This window comes from Sesamum indicum, linkage group LG9 (assembly GCF_026168435.1).
Source record: "Sesamum indicum cultivar Baizhima isolate 11 linkage group LG9, ASM2616843v1, whole genome shotgun sequence".
NCBI classification, from domain to species: Eukaryota; Viridiplantae; Streptophyta; class Magnoliopsida; order Lamiales; family Pedaliaceae; genus Sesamum; species Sesamum indicum.
This window is the reverse complement of record NC_142665.1, coordinates 901,958-925,531: the sequence shown is the minus strand read 5'-3', so window position 1 is coordinate 925,531 and position 23,574 is coordinate 901,958. Positions and strand designations below refer to the sequence as shown.

Here is a 23,574-nt window from a genome sequence, read left to right as displayed (position 1 = left end):
AGCATTACTATTATTATTGATATTTCGCTGTCTTACATGTCTGCCAACTTAATCTGAAAACGACGAGTCACATGTTTCCATAGCTGTGTCCATGTGCCCTGCTTCCACTTTCCTGTTGAAATTTGGCTTCTCTATGGTGGGCATGAGGTAGACAGGACATCATGGTTTAGGTTTATACACCATAGAGGATGAGTACAGCATGAACGAGTTTTATGCTCAAGAGCAAGAAGATGGAGTTATTACACTCAACACCTCAGGACCAGAAACCAGCTGTCCGTCTTCCTCGGTATTGTTTTCTCCAGGAATAAGTACACGATACTTTCTGAGATATGGCTGTACTATAATTAAACATAATTTTATAAAATTATTGCAACATCACAAAAGGGTGTCAGAGTAATTATGTTGTGTTTTTCTCATTCGTCTATGCACTTCTACCCATCCTACCTACAAGCTTAGTTTTTATTACCTAAGGGCAACCAATCCTAGAATTTTAACTGTAATGCATGAACTTTTGTAGTTTAATCCAAGAATTCTTGGACCAAGACAAGTGACAACACACATTTGACTTTCCTTTGGCTACCAACCTTAATGAAACTTACACTGCATCACGGGTTGTTTTTTTGGGTGAAAACCGCACTTAGACGACAACCTTGAGAGCTACATTTGACTAAAACCAGATATTGAAAAGCATTGCTTGCTGTTTGTTGGACCCTTTACTTTGCTACTTTGCAAAAGATGTCTGTTTAAATGAAATGATGAAGTAAAACTTGTTACTGTCAAAACAGTACAACTCCAGGGCATAGATAGACTCCGCCGACAATTACTTAGACATACGGCTTGAATTGTATATACTACTCTGTTATTATAGACAATATACTATGATTAGCCTAATCGTTCGTGTTTTACGAGATCATTTTCGACAGGAAAATGTAGTCTGGAACAAAGGAAAAGATAAGTCTCGGCTTCCTGATTACAAAAGATTTCTTATATTCTTTTCTTGTATGAAGTAAAAAAAGAAATTCTTGAATTGAATCATTTGATGCAGATGATGGAAGATGCAGGATAAACACTAAGGCTGGGGATGGATCCTCCCAACCGCACTGATCATTGAATGCTAGATCGATCTGTCCCAAGTTGTTCAAAGGCCCACAGCCTTAAATAATTCACACTTTTCTCCCTCATTGCCTCTCTGCTAGACCTTAATCACATGCCCAAAGCGACAGTTGTTGCTGCCTTAGGACCAACAAAGTATGGCAAAGATGTAAATGCCATAATCACCACCTCAAAAACTATATCTTGTTGCCATTGTTTTTTGGTTAAATCAGTTTATAATCACCTCACCGTCAAGAACGCTGAAAACAATGGCTTCCTCCTCATCTCACCTCTTGTTTCTTGTTCTCCTCTGTTCCATCTCATCTTCATATCCCACCACCGGTACTATTCCGGTCTCAGTTTTCAACACAATCCCACATTCAGATCCACTCCAGAGGCTTTCACACCTTGCATTCACCTCCATAGCCAGAGCTCGGCATCTCAAGAATGCCCAAAACGCCCCTACCTCCACCACCCCTTTATTCGCCTACAGTGGAGCTTACTCAATCTCTCTCAGCTTTGGCACCCCACCTCAGTCCATACCTATGCTCCTGGATACTGGCAGCAGCTTTTCTTGGTTTCCTTGTACCAAAAGATATGTCTGCAGACACTGTTCTGTTTCTTCCACAGGCATTTCTTCTTTCATTCCTAAAGAGTCATCCTCAGCCAAGATTCTTGGATGCGTGAATCCCAAGTGTGGTTGGGTTCACCAATCATTTGATCCAACCACCAGTTGTCAAGAGTGCCAACTGCAGAAAACGAATTGTACACAGACATGTCCTCCTTATATCATTCTCTATGGTTTAGGATCGACCGGAGGGATACCGATGGTTGAAACTCTCAACATGTCTCACAAGAAAATATCTGATTTCCTTGTGGGCTGCTCGCTTTTCTCATCAAGCCAGCCTGCAGGTGTCGCCGGCTTCGGCAGGGGGGTTTCCTCACTGCCGAGCCAATTGGGAATCAAGAAATTCTCCTACTGCCTTGTTTCCCACAAATTTGACAACACTCCTAAGAGTGGCTTTCTTTCCATGGATCCTGAATCACATTCTAATAAAAAGACTGGAAACTTCAGCTACACGCCGATGCTGAAAAATCCTGTCAGGGCTGGAAACAGTGCATTATCAGATTACTACTATGTTGGCCTGAGGAGGATTACAGTTGGAGGGCAGAAAGTTAAAGTCTCGTACCAACAACTCTCTCCTGATTCTAATGGCAATGGTGGGACTATAGTTGATTCAGGCTCAACATTTACTTACATGAATCAGGCGGTTTTTGATATGGTGTCTAATGCATTTTCTGAGCAAGTGAAAGAGTACAAAAGGGCCGACACCGTGGAGTCTCAGACAGGGTTGAGGCCATGCTTTGATGTTACCGGGCACGATGCTGTGAAATTGCCAGCACTTACGCTCCATTTCAAGGGTGGAGCAGAAATGCCATTGCCACTAGAAAACTACTTCTTTGCTGTCGATGACGTCCAGAAGGAAGTTGTGTGTTTGAGTATGGTGACGGATAATACATTAGTGGGGCCGGAGCTGATAAGTGGACCATCAGTGATTCTGGGCAATTTCTTGATGCAGAATTTTCATGTCGAATACGATCTAACGAATGAGAGGTTTGGATTCAGGCAGAAATCTTGCTCGTGAGAGAAACAAGGGATGATCAGCAATGACATGAAGGTTTGCTTTCTTATGTTTAAGAACATTGTAAAGGGCAGATCTCTTGATTCAAGTGGTATAAAAGATTAGGCCGTTTTAGAGTAGGTAATGAACGGAAAATGTACTTCATGCTAAAGCAGTAATTTGATGCATCACCATAATTAGATATGACATTGATGTAATGCAAGCAGTGAATTATTTGATGGCTCACGGTTGGGCATTTACGACCTGCATTTACTCATCATGCTGCTCTTGTTGGAGCAATAATGTCCATAATCAACTCTGGGATCCCTGAGGCAATAATTTTGCCAATTTTCTTGTACTTCTATCCACTTGGCCCTAACGTGACTTACTTTTGTGTCACGTCAGGACAACCACAGAAGACAATTCTATCTTCGTGGGTGGCGTGGGAGGAAATGAACTACCAAAAGGGGTTAATACACACAGCGTGGATACAAATTCCTAGTCTTGGTCATAACATCGTCTTTACTATTAACATAAAATTGCTCCTGAAAAGGGCCAGTTCAATACGTTCTATGCGGACTACAAAATCCTTCTCCCAAAAAGGATTAACACATTCCGGTTCCAAATTATGTTCAAGACAAAAGGAGAAGTTCAAAGAGCAACAACCATGACATATCTTAGGTAAGACTTCTATCTACAAACCAGCCTCTCCCTCGACCACGCCCACTATTGCCCCAAGATGATTGATTTGGAGGTTGCACCTGGCCTGATCTCTCTACATGGTTTCTCTGCCAACCGACAGCAGGAGCACCTCTTGACGGATTATTCAACCTCCGATCTTCTCTTGAACTGCAGTCGAAGCCACCACTGGACGGCAGGAAATTACGGCCCCCACGCCAAGGCTTACTACTTGACAAGGGACGACATCTAGCTCCTTGGTTCCAGCATGAGTTTGAATTCACTTGATCTCCATTCATTGCTGGAGCACCGGGCCTAAGTTCACCACCATGTTCTCTCACAGCATACTTGGGCACAGCCACCGCTTTGCCTCTACCTAAGGTAAAACCACTGCCGGCCCCTTTATGTATAACTTCAGGAGCAGGACCACAGGCCACTGATTTGAAATTCTGGTCCGCACCCATTGGCTTTCGCTGAACCCTGTGAGACATAACTCATCGGTTTATAAATGCGAAGAACATGGTCTATCAATCTTGAACTGACGCACCTGTGAGGATGAATTGGATAGCTTCCCCGGTGTTCGTGCCAAAGAATAGTTTCCGGTATGTCCACTTCATTTACCGTCTGCATAGCACACAAACATTTAGAAGGAAGAGTCAATCATATAGTCCAGCCGGAAATGGTCCTGGGATACAATCATTTACCTTTTCAGGGATAGTTACACCTTCAATAAGCCTAGGAACACATTGACAACCTTGGTCTATTTCGTAGAACAGACATCTGATCATCAAGGAAAGACAGATTGTGTTACAGATGAGAACAGTAGGAGGATGGGGGAAAGGCAGCAAACTGTGTCTCTAACTTGCAGTTGTTTGTTATCTTACAGATCATAATCATCGGCTTGAGAAAGCTCCTCAGGTTTCAGATGTATAGTACCTTTAATCCCATCACTGAGGTTGATTACATAAAAAACAGAATCACAATCAACTACCAAAAGATTCGTATCAAGAGCTGCTGCAGTAATTGAGATCCATGCATCTTTAAAGGAGCATAGTTAAAGATTTATGCAATATGTATACATGGAGGACGAAAAACTTAAGGGATTTATGCACCATATATACATGGAGGGGGGGAGGGGGATTTAAACTGAAATCTGAAAAGGACCACCTTGACAGGTATGAAACATAAACCTTACATAGTACTATCCATCATTATTGCACCCTTAATCTTCTCCGAGGCTTTTCGAGTTCCAATACATGCAGCTTCTTGTTGGATTGTTGTGCTCGAGCATCTCACAAACAACAGATCAAGATTTTGCAAATTCCTAATTTTCTCGATCTCCTACATTTTAGAAAAGTAGTGAATATCCAAGCAAAAAAATTTTTGAACAGAAATGGTAAGTTTCTGGGCGGTCCCTAATGAGAGACGATGAAATGGGGTGCTAGAGGGGGGAAAGGAGCATCTAATGTAAATTGATCTTACACACCTTCAGTTCATTTTCAAGTTTCCTCATCTCTGCAAGAAGACGCTCTTCGTCTATAAAAGGCAGCTTGCATATACCCTTGCAGACACAAACAATACATTAAATTATCAACAGAATCACACAAATCATACAATGAATTAAGTTTCAACAATAACAGGTCACCTGCCAAGAATATCTTTTCCCCTCGATGTCTGTCTCAAATTCTGAGCATTACAAGAGTTAATAAAAACATTTAAGAGAAATACTTCCTTCCTGTTTTATCTTAAGAACTCATTTCAGGCATGACTTACCTGTGGGGTAAAAGTCGATGATATTGGACTTCTCATCGAGCATAAGTCCCTTGTATGCTGAAGGTAATGCATGAGCACTGCACATATAGAATTCAAAGAATCAAAACTACATTTATTGTAAAAAGTTGATCCAAAGACAAATGAGATAAGAATGACACAATAATTTCACCTCCCAGGAGGGAGAACTCCCATCAGCTGATCCAATGGTTTGAAGGGTGAACCTTTCTGAAACCGCAGCTTCGTTTGTGAGAGTCCTTTAACATCAGATGCCAATGGACCATAGTGGTAAGGATAAAACCTGTCATAGACGACCAAACATCAAAGACTTGTTACTTTGTGAATCAAATCCCCAAGAAATAAGTGGAAGATTACCAAGTCCATGATGGAACTCCAGAGAAATAATACAGGAGAACCCAACAGAGGCCCTCACAATACTTCGCCACCTAATAAACCGTAAGCAAGGTTCGAGATATATATCGGATGAGACAAAAATATTATATTGTAATAATAAACTAACTGCTAGAAATCAAAAGAAGTTGCGCTTGTTTCCAACGCTGTCATACAACTTCTTCACATACATCATAAATTTGAGTCCTTCAATTGAGATTCATAATCAATATGACATTTTGAAATATAATCTTTTAATATATAAAACACACCACAGATTTTCGAGTGGTTTCGGCCTCCTCAGGGGTTTGAGCTGCAAATTTCTCCTTGTAGTATCTCTCCCTCCAGCAAGGAATGCCAAATTTCACCTATGACATAGGCCAAAAGATGAAAGGCCAGAAACACCTTCGAGAATTTTTGTGTCTCCAATGTTAAACAAGCAACACACCTTATCTTTTCCAAGAGCACCATCCTTGAACAAATCGGATTGGTTTCTCATGTAATCTTTAAGCTTCTGCTTTAGCTCTTTCGTATTATTCAAAGCCTGAAATACAAGTAAACCACCACAATGTTCACACCTTGAAGTTGGAAGCACAAGTTCCACGACTTTAAGTGAAAAAAATCATAAGAAGCCACAATTGCAGTAGTAAACGAGAAATAGACATACATCATCAGCATTCACAGAAGTAGACGAACATGTAACATCTACTGCTCTATCATAATCTGCTTGGTTCTCTTCATAATCCCTCTGGACAAAAATAAACCTTTCGCTTTAAGCCTAGTCGTCATAAAACCGAAGCAGAAATAAATGTAAGATTGAAAATCTTTGAGATTGCTATACTAACAGCAACTTGATCCTCAGCGAGTATCCTCAATTTTCTGTCTCTCAGCTCAGCTCGTTTGCTGAATACTTTTTCCTCATAGGCACCTACAAGAAGTATGTATCTCTCTACTCGCTTCAACTTAATATAGGCTCCCTTCTTGTCTGCCGCCTGTTTCAAGTGTAACAAACAAACAAGTGCAAAAGCAATCCCATGACTCACTGTATCTATTTTATATCGATGTTTATAGCAATTACCCTTTGCATGTCAACCAAGTAGCCTCCCAGATTTTGAAACTCTTTCTTGTATACATGCATCAGCAAATCTACACATCCCTAGCGACAATGAACAAATATATGTTTTTCCAATTTAGGACTATGAGTAGCATATTAAATGAAGTTCAAGGTAAATAACTGGAGAAATTAAAGAACCTCGTGAATTCCAAGACTAGGCATATGAGGCAGAAAATCATTCCCAGCCAAAAAACACATAAAGATGAAATCATCAATGATTCTCTCAGGATCACATCCAAGTTTCTCAGGACCACTAACTGCCAGATCGAAAGCCAAATACTCTCTCAGTACCCAAACATTTAGAAACTGCAAACACCAGCAACAAGACGTCAATATATACACACATATATATTCCATATTCTTCCATCTTCTATATTCTTTGTTTAAGTAATATACCTGATAATGCTGCTTTTTGTTAACGACAAACACAGCTTTCATGCGTGAAGCCAATTTTTCAGACTCGGCTTTATGCAGACTAAGTTCTATCGTTGATTCAGGACTAGAACGACTCTCCACAGACAGGACCTCCTGTTGACAATCAATACAACGAATTATTTGCAAACTATGCATAAAAATGTAAGCCCTCGAACCCATCATCTAATCAATACAACAACAGAGCCATTAATCTACATTCAGGCAAAACCAGAACTGGAAGGGATGATTTTCGCAGATGACAAACAGCAGCAAGCCATAAAAATAAAACCTCTCTCAGAATCGAGAAATAGATTTCATGCGTCGCCAGTGCCAGCATAATTAAGTCAGCATCCTGCATTAAGATTAACTTCAGCAAAGAACTATGATCACGTGCAATGAAAAACGGAATTAAAGACGATATATGTTAAAAATATATGACATCCGATCAAATTTAGTGTTTTACCATGCCATAGAGGCAGTGCTTGGTATTCGGATTGTATACAGGCGACGAGCGCTGAGCCCGAATGAAGGCCATAATCTTGTGTTCCCCCTCACCTGGAACATTACCATCTGACAGAATAACCTACGAGTAAACAACAATTATTGTTACATTTTCTTGATCCTGTTAATTTGAAATACAGTTGAATTCTTTTGACAACCTTAATGTTTCCCCAGGCAGGATTCTCGCTCCTCCGCAGCCTGATGTAGCTTTGCAATTTCCTCGACAGCATGTACATGAATTCTGTGCCCGGAGTAATGACATTCGAATCAGCAACCTCTGTTTCTTGTTTAGGCAACACTGATTTCCCATTCCTTTCAAATTCTTGCCTCAGCTTCTCCTCCATTTCCTCCTGGAGAAGAAATAAAACTAAATTATCAATGCAAATCAATTTAAAATTTTCCGGCGCAAGAACAAATGTATAAAATCAGATGAATATTCGCACAGCGATTTGATTGTCCTTGGAAGCACGAAATCGACGGGCCCTCTGTTGATTCATCTTTGCCCTGGGAGCAACACCATCTGCAGTTTTATTACGGACTATGATTAAAAATAAACCAGAAAGAAACTACGTGTACTGTGTGGAAAAGGAAGGCAGATATATATCTTCTAGCTGTAAATATTGTTACCAATGGCCAAGTACAACAATTTCCGCGGCCTGACGATGTTGAAGAGACGATCAATATAATCATACATACGCCTGAATACCTCGTCATAAGTTGTCGGCGGAAAAAGCTGAATGTCAGACCAAGAATTTTCAGAACCTGGATTTGGAAAATAACCCGAAGAAAAACTACAACTAATGATTCAAGCAGGGAGAAGAAGGTGAACTTTCCTATGATTTGCCTTACGTATATCTATGTAAAGCTTATCACTTCAAATGTTTTATTACAAACTTGAGTTGCATTTGCTGTATATTTAAGAAAAAAATTATACATATTACATGTATATATTGAAATATAACATATAAATACCAATCAAGACAGTGTAAAGGTTTACCATCTACATGCAGATACTTAACATGGAAGAAAAACACAGGTACATAAAACATTCATGCCTAGCTACTCGAATCTTGATGTAATTTTCCTGATATTTTGGCCAAAAATTCTCTTCAGACAGCCCATTAATCCAAAAACAGAACATAGGCTTTTCAAAAGGAATAAAAAAATAAACAATAAGAAAAGCGAAAGAGACATCATCGTCAGGATGAAAACACGGATGGATAATCCCGTTCATGTCGAGATAGAAATTGTCGAACTCTTCCACAGATTCAGACACTATCTTAGGATACTTATTCACCAACCACCGGTAAAATGAAGGCACACCCATTCTTGTTTCTCTCTCTTGTCTCCTTCTTCTCAGTTCTCGCTCGTCTGTGTTCTTGCAATGTAGAAGAAGTTATCTGGTAAATGTATGACTAGAACTCGACTTCCAAACAGAACTTTACAGTGATTCTAACCGCCATAAAATTACTGTGCCCTTCGAAGGGACGTTGCAATGATTACGCTCGCTTTACCGAAAGGTCTGCTCCTTCGGGGTTCGGACATCGGATGAAGATGAAGAAGTATATCAAAAGTCGTCGTAAAGTACTGTGTCGAGTCTAGCTAATTTCGTGTATTTGCATTCACCATCTCAATTATAGCGAAATTTTAAGGGGTAATTACACTTTTATCCCCCATCAATTTTAATTAATCATACATAAATTTTTTAAATTTGCATTAAAATATTTTTAAAATTTGCATCCATCTAATAATTACTTTCCTTCGTTAATCTAAATTTATTAATATTAATAAAAATAAAAAATATTTCTTATTTTCATCAATTAATTGATTCGTGATTTATTGCAAGTCAAGCAATTTTTTCTTGACTAATTATCTTTATAACTGTAAAAATATACCTCCTTACACGCAGTAACATGTAAACATGCATAAGGGTAATTTCATTATAAAATATTTATTTAACCTGCAATAAATCTGTAATAAATCAATTGAAAATAAATATGAATCTTTATCCAGTCTTTTTTTTTAATATGAATAAATTTGAAAAATTTTAACTAATGAAGGAATTTATATATTAGATGGAAACAAACTTTAAAAATACTAAATATAATTATCCAAACCACATAAATTTATGTGTAACTATACAAAATCTTAGCTTTAGCTCAAACTGCATTTGGGAATTAATTACGTGACAGGTGTAATATATTTATAATATACTTAATCTATAATTTAAAAAAAATGCTAATTATATGACAAATGTAACACTTACTTTGTACTTTATAGTTCGGCCAAATTTAATTTAGATCGTAAATTTTTTACCTTAATTATAAAATAATAATAATAATCCGCTCACACCATGCATGTACCAAGATTTTCAGGATGAAAATATCTTTATTATTTACACTCATTAGTTATTAGTTCTTATAATTATTTTTCTAAGTGTAATTTGAATTAGTATAAATTTTTATTAAAATAAATAGGATTAAATATATTTTGCACACATAAACTATGCATGTATTTGAGTTTACCCTCTAAAGTCTAAAATATGAAAGATATCAAAAACACCCTTGGTAAAATAATTGACATTTATAGAATAAAAATGCTCTTCTCACATACCCCTATACCTTTTATTTTACTCTCTAAAATTATTTATTAAAAAATCTCCCCAAATTCAAAATTTACTCAAATTTTATTTAGAAAATAATATTTGAAATTCATAACTTTTTATAAACATATATGTAATACAAAAAATATTTATAAACCCAATATATGCAAATATATTTTACGAAGTAAATAATTTATATTAAAAAATACATGTACATATGTGCACCTATATAATGTATATATAAATTTATAGAAAAAACATGTTATATGACTTATAATTGTTGTTCAGTTGCATATATATTTAAAAAATGTATTATATCATTACTCAAAAATTTTATAGAATATTATATATTTATTATATTTTATGCTCATAAAAATAAATTAGTCTAAAATAACACAAACGATCCTAATTTATTAATTTATTTAAAATGAAGGTACCACTTTCTTTTATAAAAAAAAAAGACGGCAAAAGGATGCTCTCAGTTAATATGTAGTTTAGATATTTATTCTAACAAAGTGTAAGGTTGAAATCCTATTTACAAATTTGAGGTCATGAGTTGAGTATGATTGGATGTGTAGTTACTTAGCTAACATAATTTATGTCTATTTATTTTAATTTATATTGTCGTAATTTCCACTTCTAAAAAACAAAAATCACATTCTTCCTAACACGATTTAGGTGATGTTTGGATAGATTTGATTTGGGAATGTTTAGATTTATTTTCTTGCAAAAGAAGGGTGGTCGGAAAAAAATATTGAAAAATGCGTCAGTGATGTTTAATTTTTTAATTAAATTTAAAAACATGCTAATTTTAATTTTCAGGGTATTTTTAATTTTTGTGTCAGAGAAATTGTACGGAGGGAGCAGCTTAAAATATTTGTTTAAAAATAAATATTATTTTTGGCATAATTAGACATACAATTTGAAAGTCAATGAGGAGGAGCTAGGGACTCGTATTCACACCTATACATACGTACCTATTTATATATAAATTATTAAAATAATATCTGCAGAGATCTCTTGGTATTTGATAATATCAATCCTACCCAGATTTATATATATACAGTTAATACTTTATTTCTTTTTTCTTAAATAAGTTGAACAAAAACGTGTAGCATGAACTGGAGAGAGGGCATGAGTACTACACGACCAATTTGCTGATTTTATTTTTTTATAAGCTATTTTAGTTTTGTCTCCTGCGGCAATTTTTTTTTTTAAATAGAGTGATTAATTTATTATTATTAATCACTCTAGATATAGGAAATGGTAAATTAATTCTCAAACAAGTTTAATTAATTAAATACCATTTCGTCCACATCTATTGAAAATGTATTATTTTTGCTTACCTTTTCGCATTTGTCTTTTGTTAATAATATTTTTTTTTCAAGTAATAATTTTATTTCAAGTAGTATAATTAATATTTAATTTTCTTCAAATATTCATCATTTATATTTTTAAAATATTTGATACTAATAAAAAAATGAATGTTTTAATTTGATAGTGCTCCCACTAAGTAATGTAATTATTTATTTATATACAATAAATAAATTGCATGATTCCCAAAAAAATATATTAATTATACGTATCAATTTAGTTTATATTTTCCTAGGATATAAGAATAATAATAGATAATATAGCAAATAACATACAAAAAAATTAAAATATTAAATATGTAAAAGTACATATTTTGTTTGTGTTAAATTATTCAAATAATTGAAAACTCAAATACCAAGTTTAGAAATACAAATTTTTAGAATAAACTTTAAAATATAAATTTGAATTAAGAAGGTAAAATAATCTAAAAGAAGTCTAAATTATTTAAAAAAAAAAATCCAAAAGAACTAAACACACCTCTAACTTTTTCCTTTAAAAAATCTATTTTTAACCAGTTTTAGAAACAAAAGACAGAGACTAAAAAATTTGCAAACACTCCTCAAAAAGTACTTATGCACCAATTTGGATTATTGCCAATTCCAGAAGAAACGTAGAAATGTAATCAATCAAGAATTATAATCACACGAAAGTGAGCTCAATTTTGGCTCTGCTATGTCCCAACTATACATTGATTCTGGTTTTGAGTAGGTAATCATATAAGTATCTTCGTAATACATTGATTACAACATATATCAACAAAACTGAGAACAACATAGTAAATTAAGATTGAGACATCAACATAATTAAAAACAATTAAAGTAAATAGTCATATAAAATATAACCACAATCCAATATAAATTGAACTCATAATATAAAATGTTAATCTAAATCATTGAATGAAGACATTATTGTATAGGTCCGCATCAGATAGCTGGAAATGCGGCAAAATAGGAGTGCAAGTCCCCCCAATCTATTTTGGTTAGAAGACAACTTCTTGTCCTCACATTTGGCAACTGAGACAGACACGCAGTAGCACACACTAATACTAAAATTTGAAAATGCTTCGATTCAAAGCATTCCCACTATTTCGTTTACTTACTATACGCAATGGGTACTCAAAATTTTGGTCATTCGTTGACGTGCCCATTGCTGCAATTAATTTGTATACCTCCCAAATCATTTGATGACAACATCTGTCCGCAGTTAGACTAACTACTTAATAAACAATTCACCAGTAAACAACTCACCAATTCATTAAATATTACTAACCTCACTATTACAAAACAAAGAAAATACTAATTAATACTAGTAAAAAAATTTAAATAATGATAATATGTATTTTTTTTCAAATAATAAGGACTCTCATCACATAATTAATAGCGACGACAATCAATAATCACCTTGATATTACGTCTTTAATAAGTATTTCATTGAAATTTCGTAATATCTATCTTAATTTTTTGTCTAATTATGATCATTTTTCTATGATATTGAAGTTTGTAAAAAAATATTATTGTGATGAAAATAGCTATATATGTAGAGTGGAGTCGTGTTACTTTGATAGCGACTCTTGAATTATTTTTAAGGTGAAGAAGTAGGTGTCAACATCACGGGTAGGGGGAGGTACCAGAAAATCCCACCCAAGTTGAATTGAGAACCGTGTATGCAACTCTCTCCAGGTAAACTTCTGCTGTAAAGTTTAAAATATCATCCCGGTTACCTGTACATACAAAATACACACACTCACCTACCTCACACACACACACCGTATGTGTGAAATTTCCTCGCACCATCCAAAAAGTGCCATGTGATTTATTTCTGTTCCCTACTTCTCACCTCAGAGGGGAGCCCGCTTTATAAATACGCACAGTAGGCTGCAGTTGTTTCACATAATCTATGAACCAAGAAAAACAAAGCCCTTTGAGCGCCAGAGAAATTAGAGGAGATTCTTGAATGCAAAATGGCCTCGGAGAGCCAAGACAATGTTAAGGGGTTGACGAAGGTATGGGGTTGGGTAAAGGGCTGTTTTGGGAAGATTGTGAATGTGGTAACTGGGGTTGCTAAGGATGCCAAGAAACTGGGAGAGGAAGATCCGAGGAGAGTTGTCCACTCCTTCAAAGTGGGCTTAGCTATCACGTTGGTGTCTTTGTTCTACTACTTTGATTTCTTTTACGAAGGTTTTGGTGTTAATGCAATGTGGGCTGTTATGACTGTTGTTGTAGTTTTCGAGTTTTCTGTGGGTATGTTCATTTTCTATTCATTCTTGTTTTCTTGAATATATTAGTCGTAGAAAGGAAGGATTTCAATCATGACAATTTTTGTTTCATTTTTCAGGTGCAACTCTTGGGAAAGGGGTAAACCGAGCGATTGCAACATTGTTGGGAGGGGCATTAGGCGTTGGAGCACACAGATTAGCAAGTTTTACAGGGGAAAAGATAGAATGTATTATACTGGGGATGTCTGTTTTCTTGATAGGTAAATGAATCATTGTACAGATAATCAACCATTTGATCAGTACTTGGTTGGTGGTCGTAATGTAGTTCCATGTAGTAACTTTTCGATTGTTGTTCTTGCAGCTGCTGTGGCGACATTCGTTCGATTTTTTCCTAAGTTGAAGGCCAGATATGATTATGGGCTTCTTATATTCATCCTTACATTCTCTCTGATATCGGTGTCTGGCTATCGGGACGATGAGGTTTTGGACATGGCACATAGGAGACTGTCCACAATCCTCATAGGAGGATCTGCCACAGTTTTCATTAGCATATTCATATGCCCAATCTGGGCTGGTGAAGATCTTCACAAAATCACTGCTGCTAACATTGAAAAGCTTGGGACTTTCTTGGAAGGTGCAGTCTTGCAACATAATAAATCTTGATCTATTATCCATTATCTTGTTATAGGAATGCTAAGTCTTCGATGTGAATGAATTTAACAGGTTTTGGACGCGAATACTTCCGTGTAGAGAATGATAAGAATCAAGAGAACAGAACATCGCTTGATGAATACAAAAGTGTTCTTAATTCCAAAGGGAGTGAAGACTCCTTGGTGAGTCGTCCAAGTTCAAATTTTGTTGGGATTACTATTATTTCGACCTCAAATGTTCAACTTGATTGAATTTGTGTCTGTTTTCTCCAGGTGAATTTTGCAAAATGGGAGCCTAGACATGGTAAATTTAGATATCGGCAGCCTTGGGACCAATACCTCAAGATTGGCTCCCTCACAAGGGAATGTGCATACAAGATTGATGCACTGAATGGCTACCTTACATCAGATGTGCAGGTAAACAAATTAAGCTATTATTCAGAAAGCGTGGCTGACACGTATAGAGATGTTTGAAAGAATGTTGCTTAGAGGTTTGTGTTGTGTATATTTACAGACACCAATAGAAATCCGATCCAAGATTCAAGAATCGTGCACGAAAATGAGCTCAGAATGTAGTGTGGCATTAAGAGAACTCGCTGTCGGGATCAAGACTATGACTTGCTCATTGTCCGCTGATCCTCATCTCCTGAATGCAAAAACTGCCGCCAAGAGACTGAAATCCTCGCTGAAGACGAACCTGTGGGCTGATACGGATCTTCTTGAAATAGTCCCTGCAGTTACCGTTGCTTCACTGCTGATCGAAATAGTTTCTTGCACTGTGAAGATCGCGGATGCTGTCCACGAACTAGCCTCCTTGTCCAAATTCAAGATTCCTGATCCACAGATGATAAAACAAATAAGCCTGGAGAAAACGCCTAAAACGCCTAGAACTCCTAGCATTGAAGCATCCCATAATTTTAACATAATAGTCGAGTGAATCGCTCCATAGTACAGGATAAGTAATGCATACAGACAATTTTCAGCACTCAGGCTGTCTGTAACATGGGAACTCCCTCGATTCCCAGGGGTTTCGGGTTTTTTGTCTTGTACGTTGTCTTTGTTGTATAAAACTATACATTATCAGTATTACTAATAACAATCCTAGCACACACATTTAGTTGAAAATACTGAAAAGCAAACTCGGGAATTTCGTTTCCAAGAATCAGATTTCTGCTGTATGTCCGGCCACTGCATGTCCCTGTGGGCCAAATGCTTGTTTCTTTCTTCATCCAATCCACCAACCTCATCGGACGGTGACCGTGTACAGCTGTTGTAGCATGTGGGCATGCTCAAACACGATTTGGGCTTCTCTAACGTTCAATAATTTGTTCGGAAATTCTGTCTTTCTTGTCGTCAACTCATCATAAAGAATTCATTATACGAACTACCATTATTAGCAATACCAATATGATAACTTCGAATTATACTAACCAGGCATAATTGCTGCCAGCCCACATACAAATCAATTAGTCCTACTTTAATTATTACACTTGAGATTTATTCTTGTCCTTAGAGCTACTTTGAAGAAATATAGTTTTCCCATATTGTTAGAGAACCTATTTTGAAGCAATTTTATAATTAAGCAGTCAACATAATATATTTGTTGAGATCAGTTACATGAATCTTTTTTATTCGGCCAGAAGAAAACAAAAAAGAGTCAAGTGGGGGGCGTTGAGGTGATCGAATATTAGGTGGCTTAACTGGTTGAGACATAAGGTGCTAATTACTAGCCTGCCCATTTCAAGCAGGGAGTTGGGCCATGCAGGCCACGCTAAGGTCTGGGCTTCGTGATTGAGTTAAGCTTAGGCTTATCTGGATCCGGACCTATTACATACCCATAGTTATTGTTTATATAGTTTATTTGGATCCTTACGATTCTATACTCTAAATAGTTATGTTTGATATGGGTCTTACATATATTGAAATGAATGAAATAATTATACATGTTTCTTTATAATGATATGACAAAAATATATTACTAAATCAATTTATTAAAAATATCTTATAAAAAAGAACAAGAAATGTGATAACGGTAGGATTAATGAAAAGACAAGTATGACCCTACCTAAGGGTAAAAGAGTAATCTTGAAAGAAATACGATGGATATTGCTGAAAAGGAAGGAAATCATTTAAGCAAGTTCATACCTTGAATTAAGGAGGTTAATTTGCCACCTAATAGCAGGCATAAATCAGTCTAGACGCTCGACCTATAAGAGGAAGGTTAAACCACGATACACGCACCTACCATATGCGACTGGTATCAACTTATAAATACTGGATCCATATAGTAAGAAGGTAATGTCATTTTTATACAAGCAATAAGCAATTATTCAACGTTTTGAGAGAGATATCTTTGATATTCTAATTTCGGCGTTGGAGTGTTTTCGCCGGGGACGACCCCGATTGTCCTAACCTTTCTTGTTTCAGTTAACAGATCCAATCGAAAAAGAACGTCGAGATCGAACACCTGGGTAATAAACGTTATCACATTCGACCACCATTTTTGAACAGGATCAAAATGCAAAATAAAGAAAAGAAGAATGCAAAAGAAACCAAAGGAGTGAATTCATAAAAGAAACAAGGGTATGATAATCCATTTGAGTCAAAAAGAGAAAGAAAAACAGCAAAACAACAACGCAAAATCACACTTTGAACGCATGATAAGCACCTTTCATTCATTTCTATCTTTTGCAGACAGAAAGAGAAAGAGAGTTTTTTTGTTTATGTTTAAAATACAAAAGAGTTTTTAGTTGATTTTTGAAAATACAATATGACCAGTAAAAAATATCCCCTTAACCTCACTGTCCATTTTAATGTATTGTTATATTTAATAATATTTTTTATACAATTTAATTATTTATAAAAATTTGAACGATGTATAGTTCTCCCATGAAATACTAATTATTAAAATAAAAACATTTTTCTTTGAGAGTTAAAAGCCGGAAAATTTTACAAATTTTAACAGGCTACTTTGTTAAAGGTAGGTCGGTGCCCGAGGAATGGAAGGTCGAGATTGAAACACCACGGGATATCCGACGGCGCACGCATCCCAACTGCTCTGTATAAAGAGCTGCCAAAACCCTAATAATTTCACTCGCCTTCTCTCCAGCGTTCTAGGGTTTCTCTCGCCTCTCCAGCGTTCTAGGGTTTCTCTCGCCTCTCCAGCTTCGCGTCATCTCTATTCTGTTAAAGATGGTGAATTTATGATCCAGTCTCAATTGTTCTAGATTTTGTGTTTGATTTTCGATTTTTTTTTGGCGTTTATGTGACAACTGATGCTTGCCAATAGGTTCTGTCAAACGATTACGATTTGCTCAACCCACCGGCGGAGCTCGAGAAGAGGAAGCACAAGCTCAAGCGTCTTGTTCAATCCCCAAACTCATTCTTCATGGTACTCTTGTTCGTTTCTTTTTCTTTTTCTTTTTTTCTTTTCTCTATTGTATATGCTTTTTTTTGGTTGTTATTTTTGTATTTATTTGCTGTTTTTTTTATTGTAGGATGTCAAATGTCAGGGTTGCTTTAACATGTAAGTTGTATTATTTTGTGTTTTCCTGTAATTCAATTATCCGATTTGAAGAAACTGAATCAAGTGATTTATGTGAAAACAATTTATGTGTTTGTTTATCTGCGATTTTCTGTGTGTGCAGAACCACTGTGTTTAGCCATTCGCAAACGGTGGTGGTGTGCGGTAACTGCCAGACGGTGTTGTGCCAACCCACCGGAGGGCGCGCCAGACTTACAGAAGGCTGCTCCTTTCGGAGAAAAGGGGATTGATTGGTCGGCCTTGTAGCGCAGGACTCGCTTGCCTGGTTTAGTTTTTCTCTCTTGGGATTGTTAATTACACTCTACCCTAGTAAGGATGGCCCCCAAATTATTTGAACTATTCTGTGATAGTCATTGGAGGGATGCTGATATTTTAGTGATATAGGTTCAGTTTTTTAGCTGAAAACATTTGAAGGATGTTTTTGATATAGAATATTGTGTGAATGTATGGTAGATTATTGGTTATTGTTTGGAGATTGATGTTTTCCAAAATATTTTCAACAATTGTTGTTAGTTTTGTCCAAGTCAGTAAAACCACCATCTATTCCTGTAGCAGGCTCAGGACCCTCCTTTTGTGTTTTATCAAGGAGATCAACATATGTTTTTGCATCCAGGAGTGATGCTAGCAAATCTAGTTTGGCTAAATTATGTTTTGATTGGCGGTATGGCATTCAGTGTAAGGAGGTGCTGGAGGAATTTTTCCTCTCATTGCGAGATTTTTTCTGGTCTATTTCATATGACAAAAACATTGAGTGATAAGATCAACAAAAGTGATAATATCTTACTATGAGCAAGTGAGGCATACGACTTATTGTTACACATTACCCTTGTCCGTTTAAGTGTGGGGTGTTAAATTGCAGTATAATTATATTATATGTAAGGTCAATTGCATGTAGTATCATTTAACGTTCCGTCTACATTTTGTGACAAGGGTGAGTTCGGTCCTTAGTCTACCATTATTACATGTTTACAATGTAGTGTAGGTTAGTAGTTTTGAATTTTATTTCCTGCACCTAAGATGATTCATGAATGGATAAATACTGGTCCGTCAGCAAACAAGATTAAGACTATTACCTATGACACATTAATGGTTGTCAATTTGTACTATTTACTTTGAATTATCTGTCAAAAGTCTTCAAGTGCTATTAGTAAGTAAACTTGGAAAAATATTTCTTGGATCTCATTAGAGAAACAATAAGAATTCAACTTTTTGTCTTAAGAACTTCATCATTTGGTTTTCATGTGAATTTCATATCTAGGGAATTTGGTTTACGTTTTCATTTTCAAATTTGAGTTTTCGTCCTAAGGCCCAACGGATTTTCTCTCCGGCAAGGTGAAGTATGATACGAAACTTTCATCACAAGTAGGGTTAAATACGTTTTTCCCTAATTATTCTGAATGTAATATTTATCGATCTAAACTAATAAATATATACTTATTTTTAGAGTGGACAAGTCAAGTCCTGAATAAACATATCATTTTCAATATATTTTATTATTTTTTTACATTATATCATTATTAAATTATTTTCTAATTAATTTTTTTAATACGCTAAGGATAAATTAAAAGTGAAATAATAATAGACACACTGTATGATATATATATATATATATAAAATAAAAGAAGATAACTTTTCTATGTACTCATAGTACTCATTCATCATTTAATTTAAAGTTTTTTTTTGGTGTATTTATTTTATCATTTTGAGCTACTTTATAGATCTAAGATTAAGTAATTAATTAGTATTGATAAGTATAAAAAATTTGCTCATACCACAATGGTTAAAAGATCTTCAAAAAAATCCTAAGATATCAGATGATTGTTTCAGCAAAATAGAGATTAGCACTCCAATGCCTAAATTAATAACGGTTTAAGAATGAATTAGAATAATGGTGAAGTATGATGTGAGAGGGATAAATATTCATGGAGTGCAAAATATAATTCGGAATGTGCTAAAAACCTAGAGAAAATATGAGAAAGAGTGAGAGTTTAAGTGAAGAATGATGCTCAAGAATCGTGTTTTAGAAACCTGGACAAAACTGCTATTTATAGACCTGTACAAAGTTGAATACGAGGTCAATTGTTAAGTGTCATACGATATTAGAAAGCTCTTTGAGTTGGCTATCACATGTAATAAACCATTGGTGATTTAAATAAGTATTGACTGAGTTACGTAAGTTGGACTAAAAGTGATATGCAAAAATATGCCAGATTTATGAAATCACCTGGAGATATTTTAAAGTGATATGCAGAAATATGTTAGCGAGCTATATGACGTGTCCTCCCATCTGTATGATGATGTGTCCTCCCATCTGTATGATGATGTGTCCTCCCATCTGTATGATGATGTGTCCTCCCATCTGTATGATGACGTGTCCTCCCATCTGTATGATGACGTGCTCGGTTGAAACGTGTCTACTTCTTAAGCCTGCTGAGTTAGCAAAGTAGTAGGTAAGCTTATAGACCTTTCATCCCACTGGTGGGCTTCACCTGTCCTGCTGGTGGACCAGTTGAACTTTTAGCCCTGTTAGGCTAGTATGACTATTTTGTGAGCTTGACCCAATAATTTTAGGGGCATCAAGTATAATAAATACACAAGAAAACTTTCATGTAAAAATATTTCAATAATTTGGTAATAGAATTAAATTATTAACTATTTAATTTTTTAGATAAGAATGAGTAATAATATTTTCTTTTTCTTAAACTAGCTGTCGTAGCACACTGTTTTTATGCATGTAATAAATAATATTTTATATTTTAAAATATATTATAACTAATGAAATATATAAACTAACAGATCACATTTTTAAGAAAATGAAAAAGAAAAAGAATGAAAAAAGAAGTACATAACTGCCGTGTTATATTTGTTATAGGGGGTATAATTTTCATATTTAGAATTAATTAGTTCGGTGGTACCATTAACTATAGTTTATAAGAGAAGACTGACTTTTTTTTTATATTAGTATAGATATAGTTTTTTTAAAAATATGACAAGATATATTTATTGGTCTTTTTTCTTCAAAGTTTTCAAATTATGGTCAAGCATATACATATATATATATCAATCTCTTTTCAAAAATATATATGAGTTATTGGGATATTATATTTGTTGTGTGTCTATATATATTTACTACTTGAAAATGCACACCCGATCTATGTGAAAATATAATAATATCTTTATTAAACTAATAATTTATTATCAAAATACAATTGATTGATATAAAATAGAAACAATAAATGAATAAAAGAAAATTCATACGTAAAGAAAAAAAAAAGTTATGGTTGAGTGGAATAATAATAAGTTGGAAGAAGTAGTTACTCGAATATATAAAATAGAAAACAAAGTAAAAAATTAAATTTTAAAAGAAAAAAATTAACATACCAAAACCACCCTCTTTAATTATATATAATGTAAATACCAAATTTTAATTTTCCCCCAAAAGAATGAGAGCTTGAATTTCCCTCGATAAAAGGAAAGGATTCTGTTTTCCCAACGGCTCCCAACTGTAATTTGAACAATGAGCAATCCCGCCTTCACAGCCCCCCGAATTACCATCCAACAGCTTTCTTCACCACCACCACCGCCGCCTTTTCTCCTGTCACCCGCCAACACTAGTTCTCCAGACCGCCGCCACTTCTCCTTGAAATCCTCCCAAAGCAACAACTCCAACAGTCTTCTTGAAGCCACCACTGCCTCATGGACTTCGTCCATAGCCCACCACTGCAAAAGCGGCCGTTTATCCAAAGCAGTCTTGCAGTTCACCCGCATGCGGACATCCGGGGTTGAGCCGAACCACGTAACTTTGGTCACTCTCTTATCTGGTTGTGCTGATTTTCCATCCCAAGGCCTCTCGCTCGGGCCTTCCATTCACGGGTATGCTCGAAAAATGGGGATGGATGTTGGCAATGTGATGGTTGGGACGGCTTTAATTGATATGTATTCCAAGTTTGGTGAAATGGGCTTGGCCAGATTGAGTTTTTACCATATCGGTATTAAGAATAAGGTTTCCTGGAATACTATAATCAATGGGTACATGAGGCATGGCGAGTTTGAGAAAGCACTCAATCTGTTTGAAGAAATGCCTGAAAAAGATGCTGTGTCTTGGACTGTCTTGATTGACGGCTTTGTGAAGAAGGGAAGGTTTGAAGAGGCATTGATTTGGTTTCAAGAGATGCAATTGTTCGGAATGACACCCGATTTTGTGACAATAGTGTGTGTGCTCTCTGCTATTGCTAATCTGGGAACACTCGGTTTGGGCCTGTGGCTACATCGATTTGTGCTGATGCATGACTTTAGGGATAATATACGGGTTAATAATTCATTGATAGATATGTATTGTAGGTGTGGATGCGTTAGGTTAGCTCGTCAAGTATTTAACAACATGCCTAAGCGAAGCCTTGTATCATGGAACTCGATCATAGTGGGCTTAGCATGTAATGCTCATGCTGAGGAAGCTTTGAACTATTTTCATTTGATGCAAAATGACGGGTTTAAGCCGGACGGTGTGAGCTATACCGGAGCTCTTACAGCATGCAGCCATGCCGGTTTAGAAGAGGAGGGGCTAAAGTTGTTTGAAGCCATGACACAAGTCCATAAAATCGCTCCAAGAATCGAGCACTACGGATGCGTCGTAGATCTTTACAGTCGTGCAGGGAGATTGAAAGAGGCACTGCTGGTGGTAGAGAAGATGCCCATGAAGCCAAATGAAGTCGTGCTCGGGTCTCTGTTGGCAGCATGTAGAACTTGTGCAGATGTCGACTTGGCTGAGAGGCTGATGAACTACATCTATGATTTGGACCCGAATGGAGATTTCAATTACGTTCTGCTGTCAAATATTTACGCAGCAAAAGGAAGTTGGCAAGGGGCGAGCAACGTGAGGAAGAAAATGAAGGCACATGGAGTACAAAAGAAGCCTGGAGTCAGTTCCATTGAGGTTAATGGCATCATTCATGAATTCGTGGCTGGTGATAAATCTCATATTGATGCAGAGACAATCTTTATGACACTCAAGAAATTGTCACATGAGCTGAGAATATCTGGGCTTGCTTCAGAAGTTAACTTCCAGGAAGCATATGAATGTTACTGATATTAGCAATCCATATCTCCTGTGAATGCTGTGTACATTTATCAATAAACACCAAGACCAATTCACCCATTTCCAAATCAAACTCGAAGCTATATATGTGAGTTTTTCTTTTTCTTTTCAATTATTTATTTATATAAGTTCAATGCTCTAGCAAAAATGATAAATATCGTCAGAATTAAGTCTAGTTATATATTCATTTGCACATAGTAACTATCATTACATATATAACCAGCTCCCTGCATGGGTACATTTTGATCTGATTAGCATTAAATTGCTATATAGGAGCAAGACAAAACAGACCAGATGATCAGGTCTTCATTCTACCTATTTAAATACATATATATGTTTGGCATTTGAAAACGATGATTTCTTTTTCTTTTCTTGCAAGAGCAAAATAAACTCGGGAGAAAGAAACAGTCATGGTGTTCGGGGCTTCTTGGGATCCTGACCATTATGGTGCAAGGGGTCAGGACCCGCTGGAACTCTCCTCAGTTCCCAATCCTCCGGCATCTCCTCGTTGCC

At 36.0% G+C, this 23,574-nt stretch overlaps 5 protein-coding genes across 7 annotated transcripts; 4 read left to right on the top strand and 1 right to left on the bottom strand.

Moving 5' to 3' along the window:
- The first annotated feature begins 120 nt into the window (after positions 1-120).
- Positions 121-4,388, top strand: LOC105170058 (putative aspartyl protease At4g16563). Its single transcript, XM_020696897.2, has 3 exons — positions 121-2,771; positions 3,120-3,395; positions 3,517-4,388. Exon 1 carries the CDS (start codon positions 1,362-1,364, stop codon positions 2,736-2,738), a length of 1,377 nt encoding a protein of 458 aa, XP_020552556.1. The 5' UTR covers positions 121-1,361; the 3' UTR covers positions 2,739-2,771; positions 3,120-3,395; positions 3,517-4,388.
- On the bottom strand, positions 3,219-9,172 carry LOC105170237 (5'-3' exoribonuclease 3-like). 3 transcript variants are annotated; one of them, XM_088884831.1, is made up of 23 exons: positions 8,774-9,172; positions 8,209-8,314; positions 8,025-8,101; positions 7,740-7,931; positions 7,544-7,663; positions 7,370-7,432; positions 7,063-7,194; positions 6,805-6,972; positions 6,631-6,708; positions 6,398-6,544; positions 6,220-6,300; positions 6,001-6,096; positions 5,825-5,920; positions 5,538-5,608; positions 5,335-5,463; positions 5,166-5,242; positions 5,038-5,078; positions 4,879-4,953; positions 4,588-4,733; positions 4,277-4,342; positions 4,097-4,172; positions 3,940-4,016; positions 3,219-3,872 (listed from the first exon to the last, which is right to left on the bottom strand). In XM_088884831.1, the coding sequence occupies exons 1-23, from the start codon at positions 8,906-8,908 to the stop codon at positions 3,392-3,394; spliced, it is 2,730 nt and encodes a 909-aa protein (XP_088740957.1). In that variant the 5' UTR covers positions 8,909-9,172; the 3' UTR covers positions 3,219-3,391. The 3 variants fall into 3 exon arrangements, with proteins under 3 accessions (XP_088740957.1, XP_088740958.1, XP_088740959.1); XM_088884832.1 differs by having other exon boundaries at positions 8,883-9,172; XM_088884833.1 differs by having other exon boundaries at positions 8,905-9,172.
- Positions 9,173-13,405: 4,233 nt separating this feature from the next.
- On the top strand, positions 13,406-15,547 carry LOC105170060 (aluminum-activated malate transporter 2). Its single transcript, XM_011090657.3, has 6 exons — positions 13,406-13,797; positions 13,892-14,032; positions 14,134-14,406; positions 14,496-14,605; positions 14,696-14,839; positions 14,937-15,547. Exons 1-6 carry the CDS (start codon positions 13,518-13,520, stop codon positions 15,357-15,359), a joined length of 1,371 nt encoding a protein of 456 aa, XP_011088959.1. The 5' UTR covers positions 13,406-13,517; the 3' UTR covers positions 15,360-15,547.
- Positions 15,548-17,496: 1,949 nt separating this feature from the next.
- On the top strand, positions 17,497-18,439 carry LOC105170061 (small ribosomal subunit protein eS27y). The gene is made up of 4 exons (XM_011090658.3): positions 17,497-17,617; positions 17,712-17,813; positions 17,920-17,948; positions 18,070-18,439. Exons 1-4 carry the CDS (start codon positions 17,615-17,617, stop codon positions 18,194-18,196), a joined length of 261 nt encoding a protein of 86 aa, XP_011088960.1. The 5' UTR covers positions 17,497-17,614; the 3' UTR covers positions 18,197-18,439.
- Positions 18,440-21,417: 2,978 nt separating this feature from the next.
- PDE247 (Tetratricopeptide repeat (TPR)-like superfamily protein) lies at positions 21,418-23,134 on the top strand. The gene has a single exon (XM_011090659.3). It carries the CDS (start codon positions 21,484-21,486, stop codon positions 23,050-23,052), a length of 1,569 nt encoding a protein of 522 aa, XP_011088961.1. The 5' UTR covers positions 21,418-21,483; the 3' UTR covers positions 23,053-23,134.
- Positions 23,135-23,574: the final 440 nt, after the last annotated feature.

Coding starts and splice junctions, on each gene's coding strand:
- LOC105170060 (XM_011090657.3), top strand. CDS start 13,518: ATGGCCTCGGAGAGCCAAGACAATGTTAAGGGGTTGACGAAGGTATGG. Junction 14,033..14,133: donor GATGTCTGTTTTCTTGATAG/GTAAATGAATCA, acceptor TTGTTCTTGCAG/CTGCTGTGGCGACATTCGTT. Junction 14,407..14,495: donor GCTTGGGACTTTCTTGGAAG/GTGCAGTCTTGC, acceptor TGAATTTAACAG/GTTTTGGACGCGAATACTTC.
- LOC105170237 (XM_088884831.1), bottom strand. CDS start 8,908: ATGGGTGTGCCTTCATTTTACCGGTGGTTGGTGAATAAGTATCCTAAG. Junction 4,734..4,878: donor AACTTGAAAATGAACTGAAG/GTGTGTAAGATC, acceptor TCTAAAATGTAG/GAGATCGAGAAAATTAGGAA. Junction 4,173..4,276: donor CAAGCCGATGATTATGATCT/GTAAGATAACAA, acceptor CTTGATGATCAG/ATGTCTGTTCTACGAAATAG.
- LOC105170061 (XM_011090658.3), top strand. Junction 17,814..17,919: donor CCCCAAACTCATTCTTCATG/GTACTCTTGTTC, acceptor TTTTTATTGTAG/GATGTCAAATGTCAGGGTTG. Junction 17,949..18,069: donor TGTCAGGGTTGCTTTAACAT/GTAAGTTGTATT, acceptor CTGTGTGTGCAG/AACCACTGTGTTTAGCCATT.
- LOC105170058 (XM_020696897.2), top strand. CDS start 1,362: ATGGCTTCCTCCTCATCTCACCTCTTGTTTCTTGTTCTCCTCTGTTCC.
- PDE247 (XM_011090659.3), top strand. CDS start 21,484: ATGAGCAATCCCGCCTTCACAGCCCCCCGAATTACCATCCAACAGCTT.